The sequence below is a fragment of the Myiozetetes cayanensis genome, unplaced genomic scaffold, assembly GCF_022539395.1.
Source record: "Myiozetetes cayanensis isolate MyiCay16 unplaced genomic scaffold, myiCay2020 scf4, whole genome shotgun sequence".
In the NCBI taxonomy this organism is placed as follows: domain Eukaryota; kingdom Metazoa; phylum Chordata; class Aves; order Passeriformes; family Tyrannidae; genus Myiozetetes; species Myiozetetes cayanensis.
This window is the reverse complement of record NW_026087631.1, coordinates 61415370-61425766: the sequence shown is the minus strand read 5'-3', so window position 1 is coordinate 61425766 and position 10397 is coordinate 61415370. Positions and strand designations below refer to the sequence as shown.

The window sequence follows — 10397 nt, the reverse complement described above, 5'->3', positions numbered from 1 at the left end:
GATTTAATAAGTTTCTACTAATTTGAGGAAGCCTGAGTCAAAATTTTTGTAGCTACTGACTAGATCTACAAGCTGAGCATCTTATGGCAACAAAGCCGTGTGCTTTGCTTGACATCTACAAGTGTTGGGGTCCCCAGGCTATGGTAGTGAGTGACAGAAAGTCTTCTAAGATGAAATGATGGCCTGTGTTGTGTTGGACCAGTGGTGGGATCCTTCATGGTGTGTCACTAACATATGGCTCCTCTGGGTCAGTTTTTGCCTTTGCACAAGCAGCAAAGGTTTGTTCTTTTAGTCTTGCAGATGCCAGTCCCCAGTCCCACTGGTGGCTTCAGAAGGGTCTGTTTTGTGGTACAACATGTAGTTCCTGGAGTATTTTTATGACACCCCTGAGATCAGCTCTTGGTTAGAGCCTGGTGCTAATAATACCAAGGGTTGTGGGTTCAGTCTCTGGAAGGGGCCATTTGCTGAGGAGTTGGACTTGAAGATCCTGGGTCCCTTCTAGCTCAAAATGTTTTTTGATTCTGTGAATCTGAACACATTTGTGGCTGTTGCCAAACCTTTGGCTGCCCTGACTGGCTCCTATTGATGAGTTTAACACAGATATTTATCCCATCATTGGTTTTTCATTCTATCATTTTTAAAAGCTACTTGCATGCTGATCTGTCCAGATGCACAGTGTTGGCCCTCCTTGTACATTTTCCAAGAGCCTGAAATGCTCAGACAGTTGGTAATGGGGCCTCCTACTAGCAGCTGGAAATTGGAAACAGCCACATCTTGGTGACATCATCCCCTGAAGCATCTCCTCATCCCAGCGGGTGGCCATCTGCTCCTGCCTGCCCATCAGCTCTGGAGAGTGACTGCTCTCAAGGGACACCCTCCCCAGTCCCGTGTGCAAGCAGCAGCCTGGGTACACCCCAGCTCCTCTGGAACCTGTTTCATACCCTTATTTATTTTATTAGGAGAGTGAACAGCTCCAACAAGCTTGTTGCCCAGAAAAATGGGATTTGTTACCCAGTGTGCAGCACACCAATAATTACACACTCAAGAGAGACACTGATTATTTATTCTGCTTGCACAAGCCTGGGTGCTCAGTGGTATTCCACAAATCAAGCACACTAACAAAACTTTTTCCTATTTATACTTTCCAGTGTATATCTAGAAGAATGTATAAATAGGGGGCTCCTGCCCCCACCCTCTGTGTTCATCCACCTACCTGGACCATGTCACCCATCACTGGTCTTCATCTCCCACCCAGAGCTCAATCTGTATCTCAAACTGCAGCTTGCAAAGGGAGCTACTCAGACCAGATGTATTCCTCAGCATCAGCAAACACAGGCGGTAATGTTCCTTGGCTACAACTTCCATAGTTCTCTTATTAATTACTATTCCATCTTCTATCGGTTGATCATTCTCTCCATTCTTATGCTGGACATCACTTAGAGCTTGTTAGTTACTATCTGTTTCATGGATTAAATCTCCTTTCTTGTTGATTAAGTTTGAAAGTGTATAAACTGCAACCCGCCTGCAGTTACTGCGTGACTGGTGGAGCAGCTTCCTGCCTGCCTTAGTGCTGCAAACCCATTGCTGCAGTCCACTGGCATTTATGGGGCAAACCCCACACACATGTACAGATGGATCTGTTATCCAAGACCTCCAGCTTTTTGCTCACTTGCTCACTTTTGGTCAACCCCATAGTCCCACCTGAGCTGGAAAGGTAGGAGACTGTTCAATTCTCCATGGAAATTTTTAATCCACACCCAGACACACACACACAGAAATCCCCTACACCCCAACCCACTACTTTACCTCAAATACTGAGGTAGTGGGAGTGAAATTTCCATCATCCCTCTGCCCAGATTTTCAACAGTTTAACAAAAGGGGAGCTTTTCCTGGGCAGTTCAGCTCTTTCTAGACTTCCTTTGGGTGCAGTTCTCCAGGATACTTGCACATGTTGACGTTCACACCTCTGGTAGGTATTCAAGCCCACTTCTCACTCCTGTGAGAGTCTATTAACTCCACAAAGAGCTCAGAGTTGATTACATTTGGGACACCAGATTACATTTCCCTCCAACACCCCCTCCCTTGAAGAGCCCTCACAATTAATAAGCTGCAGCAATGCTGATGCACTGCCCTGTGCCTCCTTAGAGCCCAGGTAGGGACAGAAGGAGGGTAGAAAGAGGTTGAACCTACCTGTTGTTGCTTCCATTTATACCTAAGCAGTCCTGGCCCCCCTCAAAGACAGATTCACATCAAAATGAGCTTCTGTCTCAACAGGAAGGCATCAAGTGTCTATTCTGTAGTAGCTCCATTTTAAAAATAATTCCATATTTGCTCAGTTTAATGTTAGTGTCCTATCAGCAAAAGCACTGTTTAGCACTGCTATAATTACTTACACAGTTTCTACATATTTATTTTGGTAAAAGACCCACCTGCTGGATTCTTAGGGGTTTACAAGGTGCTACAAAATGAACTTAAAAACATACACTTACAGGAAACAATTTATCTCAGCTTTTCCAGTTGCTCCACTGACCAACTAAAGACCCGTCTCATCAAGAATATAAGAATATTGTTTCCTTATAAATCCATGCATAACTAAGTATTAAACAACTACTTCTTTCCATAACTTTGAAACAGAGGTATAGAACTCAATTCCTTTTGGGGAGTTGCTCAACAGGCTTTACAGACTCAAATGGTTGTAGAAAGCCAAGAAGATACAAGAACTCTTGTGCTGGGAGGCAGGAGATAACATCAGCACTGGCATTGTCGATGTTCTGTTGCATAAAGACTGTCAGGATCAGGAGCCAAAGGCATTTTTTCAACTTCTGGTATCTCTACAGTCTGGTGGGGACTCAAGGCTTCCTAGTTGTTTTCTGGTAGAATCAAAGAAATGCCTTCTTGAGGACCTGAGGTCAGTTCTTACTCTGAAAAGCATGAATCAGAGTACTTTGTTTTGTGGCCCCTGGATCTGGGATGCCCACAGCCCCAGTGCTGCCCCATCAGAGCCGCCCAGCAGCTCCTACCACAGCTAAATTGAACCTGAGTAGGAGACGCTGGTTACAGTTCCCACCCCAGGAACGGGTTTACTTTACACCACTGAGTATTTACATGTACCATTTTATAAGAGAGCAGGTGGGCAAAATCTGAGTTATGGCAAGTCTGTCCTCTGATACCACTAAAACAAAAAAAACATGGAATAAACATTTCCTCTGCTGCAGGTTTCCCGGAGTCTGCAAGGGGAAGAGACTTGTCAAACAGCAGAGAGAAAAAGTACTAAACTAACCTGAGTTCTGGCTCTTGTGCAAAGTGTGGCAGGAATTTAAACCTAATCCAACAGTGGGGGTCTGCAGAATGTCAGTAACTTCCAAGGTCAAAAGGATGCAGTGCCTTTCCAGTCATTTTCCTCTCCAGCCTTTTTATTTTACTGTTTGAAGGCAGAGATGTAAAAGAATCCATCACAGATGGATCCCAAATCCACTCGCTGCCATACAGCACCGAGGCTGAAGCCCAGAATTCCCATGTTTTTGTTCCCTAGAACCATATCCATGAAAGCACAAGGTGCACAAGCACCTCTCCACCTATGTGAGTCTAGGCCCAGACTCAGCCCACTCTGGAGTAAAGACATTAAGTCCTGCACAAACCAGGCAAGTCTGTAATACCTAATATTTATGAAATCCAACAGTTACTTTCTGGTATTCTGTGGTGTTCTAACTTCTTAGAACTTTACTTCCATGATCACTGTTGGTAGATTATATAAGAAATCATTGGAAGTATTACGGTACATCTGTTACGGAGGTGGGCAGTGTCATGTCCCTCAGTCCCAGGGCAATAGACATTGTTGCACTGGTTGGCAGAAAGCCCTGGGAACAGTGAACAAGAGAAGAGCTTTCTGTGGGAACAGGAGAAGAAGAAACAGGAACCATGCAGGAAGGCCCATGGCTGCTATGGACTGTAGCTATTTGTATCTAAGGCACTTCCTGAATTATGTAAGCATAAGCAAACAATCCCAAATTATTCTGCCTAGGGTATACAGGTATGTGCATTGTAAAAATAAAGGTCTTTGTTTTGCACCAGAATGGAGTCCATGCCCTCAATCGCCACAATCTGTAGGCAATCACACAAAAATACAAATGCTACATCTCTGAACACAATACAAGGAACCTGGATACTCTGAAATAAATCACATGTTGTGGTTTTGCCCACCAGCCAGCCCCTGGGGCTGAGGATGGCTTTGTCCAGGTGGATTTCTGGATAAAAATCCAATCAAAAGTTTCAGTAATGCCTCTGCCAATGACATTTTTAAGAAAATGAAAGAGAAACTTGTTGTGCAGTTGAAATTGGTAGCCATGTAGGGAGTGGTGTCAGGCCCCAGGTGGGGGCCAGGCCTCCCTCCTCCCCCAGCCCTGGGCCAGGGGGCAAGTGCCGCACTGAAAGCCCCCTTTTTTCTCCTGTAAGAGAGCAGAGGAAAAAAAAAACTTTAGAGAAGAACCTGGACAAGACGTGCTGCAAAAGGAATTCCAGAGAGAGAGAGAGAGAGAGAGCACAGCTTTCAAGGTCAAAGGCAGCAGTAGCAGGAGAGAGAAGTTCAAAGTGGGGGCTGCTTCTTCCCCCTCTCTTTCTCTCTCTCTCTCTCTCTCCCTTCAGCATGGAAAAGACTGAAAAATAAAACCCTGCCACTTGTGGAAGTTTGTTGGGCTGAGGAGACCCCCATGCTGCTCGTGGAGGAGCCTACACTGGAGTAAGTTCATGCACGAGGAGGCTGAGACTTTATGAGAGATCTGAGGCAAGGCTGAGTCCTGCTGGAGATTTGTGACCCTGAGGGAGACCTATGCTGGAGCAGAACAGCTTAAGTAGGATGTTGGGATCCCTGTGAAGGATCCATGCTGGTGCAGCTAAATTTGTGACCCTGAGAGACAGCAGAGAATGGAAGACCTGTTGTCCGAGAGACGGACTCACGTCGGAGAAATCTATTAAGGACTGTTCTCTCGTGGGAAGGGACCCCACAGGAAACAGGGGTGGACTCAAAAGCCATTATCCCCTGTGACTTTGGTGAAGATCCATGGTAGGCAAGTGTCCCCTTGCAGTCCATGGAAGACCCTTCAGGGCCTGGGTAATCCCCCAGCCTCCGGTCTTAGCCCAGGACAGGGGTAGGCCCAGCCCTGAGGCCGACATAGAAGACAGAGAGATAGAGAAACAGTTCCAGCTGCGATGAATTGGAGTTGCTGTCCTAGAGATAACAAAAGAAGAGCTTTTGAGTGCTGCAGAGTTATTGAAAAGACCCGGAGCTCCGAAAATGGAGAATGAGACTGCTTCTCCTCCCGGACTGATACAAAGTGGGGAGGAGTATTTCTGTAAATACACAGTACTTTTACCTAATTAGAATTATTGTAGATGTAGTCCTTCAGTTTTTATCTTGCTAGTAATAAAACTTAATATTATTCTCCCCAATCGGATCTCTTTTGTCTGCATAAACCTTCTCTCAATTTATAGTAATTGTGTAGGGGGTAAGAAAAAAAGGACCCAGAGCAAAACCTCTGCCAACACACTAAGGAAGCAGTGTGGACTGCTTTATTTTTATCCTGCTGCCCAGAGATTATGTAAATCATTCTTAACATCTGTAGTCAGGGATAATATTAATAATTCCCAATGACAGCATAACTTTTTTTCACTGAAAAAATTCAAACAGTAAGTCAAAAGGAAGTTCACCTACACTGAATAGTTTAGTTTAGAAAAAAACCAAAACCAAACGAAGTTAAGAGTAACTTCAAATACTATCAGGTATCTTTATCCGCCCTGGAGTTCAAAAATTTGTAATTGTTTTTCAAATGTAAAATTTATTGCAATAAACAGAAGATTGGCATGGAAGACAACAAAACTGAGCTGCTAACACTGTGCACTCTGAAAGTATACTCTTGCTGACATAAGGAAGATGTGAAAAATGGTAAACAGAAGTACTTTAAACTCAAATTAATCTCAAAGGACTTGGGTTCTGTTGAATTGTGGAGCAATCCACTTGGTGAGATACAAACGTACTGTTTTCCATAGGTGCAAAGCAGGACCTCATCTGGCAAACAACAAAACTTGACCACAGTCTGAGGCTGTAGAAACTCCAGTTTAGGAGTGCCTTCTGTTGCTGAAAAAGGCTATTGAGAAGGTGAACAAATTTCATAATTTTAAATACGAAACTTTTCTCTCTTCTTATGGTTTTTAACCGCAGAATTAGAGAGTAGTAGGGTAGGACAGGGTCATGTACATACAGAAACACCTCAGCAGCAGCATTCTTGCAGATGTGTAATGAATCACTGATCCAATAAACAGTGATGTTGCCAGAACAGTTGTGAGTAATGAGTAAGTAAATCCTGGCTTCTGTATCCATTTACCAATTTAACAGCAATACTGCAGACAAAATGGTAAATTGGTATCAGATAAACTTCCAAGGAATTGAGTTATATTAAGAATTAATCAAGAGGAGAAGCCTAGTGGCTTCACTGACAAAACAGGTCAGCATTTGCCAGAAAGAAACCACCTGCTGCTATTAAGAAATCAGCTTGAAAATGTTACCTATCCTCTTTCAAGACAAATTTGTTTTTAAGTCACTGAAAGTTAACTGCCTGATATACAGCTAGTATTCAGATTTTCCCTTGTCTAATTGCTCACTGCAAGCCAAAGACAAAAAACAAAACAGAAACAAATATTCTTGGAGAACACTGTAAAAAGCAGCAATGTATTATACAAACACTACTTTAACATCTGTGCTGCAACCAGTGTCTACAGGAGATCAACTCCACTTTTTGCTTTTTCAGAGTCAGTTTTTTTGAGTCAAGGTCAAGAAATGCAAGGCAAGAAAATTCAAGTCTTCAGATCTCTTATTCCAGAGTTAAAAAAAGGGACAATATTAAGTCTATCAATCTTTACAGCTTTCATTTAATTTGTAAAAAAAATATACTATTTTATATAACAAAAAATATATTACAGATGCCAGCACATACACCTACAGTTCTGCTTCAGTAATATTCTCATCAGGGCAACAATAGTATTCCACAAAACAGATCTGCCCATCTTCATTCCTGATCATATACTGAAGTGACAGAAAGCCTTGAGCATCTGTTCGAATGGACACTTTACAAGATAAAGCCAGTGCCTTTGTAGACGGTTTAAGCAAAGAAATCTTGTACCTACAGGGGAAAAAGAAAATAATCTGAAAAAAATACATTGAAACAGCTGAAACATTACTTCCAAACAATGCCATAGAATAAATAAAAATCAACATACTTATTTGGTCTTTACCTGGTAACAACATCAGACTGATATTGTTAACACTTAGTTTTTCATTACAGACACAGACTTTTATCAGATAGGAAGTATTTCCCCATACTAGTGAAGTGTTACAGAAATGCAAGAACAGTTTTTAAACTCCCATCAAGAACACATGACATGGCACAGAGGGCATATGAGTTACAGACTTCCTAACCTGTTTGTCTGAGTCTGGTTACAGTGGAATGCTTCCATCAAATCAGAGTCCTTAGGATAGTCCAGATGTGCACTTCCAGCATTTCCAAAAGTGGATAACCTGGAAGACAAAAAGCACCACCTCAAAATACCGGCTCACAGCTCTCTAAAAACCCATCAGAAGCAGTCACTGTGCATATCCCAATGCCTCTCTCACAAAACACAGCTGCCTGCTTCCCTTTAATTAAAAATACTAACATGGCCAAACCATTTTCACATCTACCAAGTTGAGAACTGTTTACTATGTTCATTAGATTACATACATTTGCTATATTCATTACAATTCTTCCTGAAATGAAGCAGTATCCCAAAACAGTTCCCTCCTCTCTACCCTGAGAACTTCCAGTCCTCACCAGTGGAGGCCAAGTAGGAACATTTGAGTTGAAAGCACAGTTTCCAGTACCTGAAATAGGGTTTATCTGGAGACATGGTAATCTGCAGAACTTCACTGGTCATATCCAGTTCAGCAAATGCTTCTCGTAGCCCCTCTGACTGCAGGATGATTTTATTAACAACCTTTGTACTGCAGAAATCAAAATCCAACAACTCCTCAGGTTCTTGAGTGTTAATTTTGCACACTGTCACTACTCCTCCTTCCTCCAAGAACAGCATCAGGGGATAACCATAGCCACGGTAACACATCCTAAGGGCCGTTGACGTTCCTGAGAAAGAGAATGAAATATACATTCTGCAGAGAGCAAAGCTAGTGCATTTGACCACTTTAGAAAATTCACATTTTACTGGCACATGGGGCACAGATCAATTTGATTCAGCATCCAGCCTCCAATACATACATTACACGACTTAGTGCAGCCTCCTAGACAAAGTCCGAAGTGTTATGCAGCGAAACAAAATGGTTTGTGTGTAGACAGTTCAAATCCAAAGCATTTAATCTACCAAGCAGGTTAATGCTACCTGTGACAATGAAGATGTATATGCTACAAATAATTCAGAGGAACTGGAAAATTCTTCATGGTCCTGAGGCTCTGTGGCTCACATCATGTTGCTCTACTACTACTGTAATTTGTGCAACCTGAACTGAAGTTAATGCAGCTTAGCTTGCATTGCAGTCACAACCTCCCTTTGCAACACAATCGCCCCCTAAATATCTGGTTTCCCAAAATCACTGTGCCCTTTTGTACACTCCATTCAGGTCTTTAGGTCATTCACAACCAAAACGGTAGAGAAACGTGGAGTTCAATGCACAGCTGCAAGGGCAGAACTGCCCGAGGAACTGCCATGGTATCACTCCACTCCACCTGAGCACACAGTGCAGCCAGCAGCACCCACACAGCCTTGCAAGTATTCACAGGAAATACACCACACCTGGCAAAGAGCTGGTGCCAAAAATGGTCAGGCAGTCAAGAAGAACAGACAAATTGATCCGGAACATCACTGATTCCTCCTGAACAGCAAATTCCTGAAAAATTTCAGCCTGTAAGTTAAAGAGATGAAAAATGGGATGTTTCTGTAATTATTTGACATTTTTCACTTATTTCCTTAAATTCAGAGCTTTCACTTTCAGAAATCAGTGCCACTCAACACAGGCTCAATTATAGTAAAAAGGATCTTCATCCTCAAAATACAATCAGGTCACAGTCAAAACAAGGTAGCAGAGCACAATCATGAAAACCCAAACACTTGTCTTTTATGCTTTAAAAACAAGCTACAAACCTTAAAGCCTAAAGCTGCCTATTTCTGGAGCTGGAAACATTCATGGAACTATACAATGTGTTACCCTCTCCAGAAATAATACTTACTTTTCTTCACTCAAAGCATGAACAAACATTTCAAATAATAAAAGAATCTAAGAACAGAACACTGAGTTCATCACACTGAAATACGTGCTGAACCCTGCTTTTGAGTAGCCTAATGGGGGTAAGCTGCTCTACACATTCCCATTTGCCACTGGCACTCACTGCTTTGTAGCCCCTGCAGGAACAGAGTATCTCAGAAATAAAGCAGGGTGACATGAGCTGCTTTTGGAAAAGCAGTTACGTATTTTATTGGCCACCCAGAGGGCAAACCCCATCCTGGAGCACACTGAGCACAGCACAACCATCTTAGCCCAGCTGGTAACTTCAGATGAGTACCTATGAATCTCTGCTCTCTTTCATAGCTGACATAAACCTTTTTGTCTTTGGGATGAGACATAATAAAACCACTTAAAGATGGATAATCTGACAAGTTGCTTGTGCACAGCATGGTCAGAAGGAGCCATGGGCCTGGCAGGTGCCAACACATTAAAAAGGGTGTCAGCCCAGCGTGCTGGCAAGTGTGCAGGAACACACCAGGCACAGGGGTTGGCCTTTCGGCAGCACAGATACCACAAAAACCACAGCAGCCTCACTGTGGCCCTTCCTCCATGCCAGGTCCTGCCCCTGCACCACAGTTCTGCAAAGTCTCCCCTCCTCTGTAGGTAAACACAGAATCACAGCATTCTTAGGGTTGGAAGGGATCGCTGGATCTCAGCGACCTCAGCAAAGGCAGGGTCACCTACTCAGGTGACAAAGAACACGTCCAGGGGGGTCTTGAATGTCTCCAGAGAGGGAGACTCCACGATCCCCTGGGCAACTGTTTCAGTGCTCTGCCACCCTCAGTGTAAAAAAGTTCTTCCCCATGTTGAGGTGGAACTCCTTGTGTTTTAGTTTATGGCCACTGCTCCTCGTCCTGTTGCTAGGCACCACTGGAAAGAGTCTGGCACCACCCTCCTTTGAAATATTTATATGCATTAATGAGATCTCTTCTCAGCTTTCTCTTCCCTAAACAGGCTCAGCTCCCGCAGTCTCTCCTCATACGAGAGATGCACCAGACCTTTAAGTATCTCTGTGGCCTCCGCTGCACCCTCTCCAGCGGTTCCTCGTCTTTCCTGTACTGAGGAGCCCAGAACT

General features: G+C 43.3%; 1 protein-coding gene across 1 annotated transcript; it reads right to left on the bottom strand.

Moving 5' to 3' along the window:
* Positions 1–5811: 5811 nt before the first annotated feature.
* On the bottom strand, positions 5812–9727 carry RAD1 (RAD1 checkpoint DNA exonuclease). Its single transcript, XM_050329841.1, has 5 exons — positions 9692–9727; positions 8833–8941; positions 7910–8168; positions 7469–7567; positions 5812–7172 (listed from the first exon to the last, which is right to left on the bottom strand). Exons 1-5 carry the CDS (start codon positions 9725–9727, stop codon positions 6989–6991), a joined length of 687 nt encoding a protein of 228 aa, XP_050185798.1. The 3' UTR covers positions 5812–6988.
* Between the last annotated feature and the right edge of the window lie 670 nt (positions 9728–10397).

Excerpts from the sequence above, each read along its gene's own strand:
- RAD1 (XM_050329841.1), bottom strand. The coding sequence starts at position 9,727 with ATGGCTCCTTCTGACCATGCTGTGCACAAGCAACTT. Across the intron at positions 8,942-9,691 it reads ATGCTGTGCACAAGCAACTT|GCTGAAATTTTTCAGGAATT; the intron begins GTCAGATTATCC and ends TTTAACTTACAG. Across the intron at positions 7,568-7,909 it reads CCAGATAAACCCTATTTCAG|GTTATCCACTTTTGGAAATG; the intron begins GTACTGGAAACT and ends TTTGTCTTCCAG.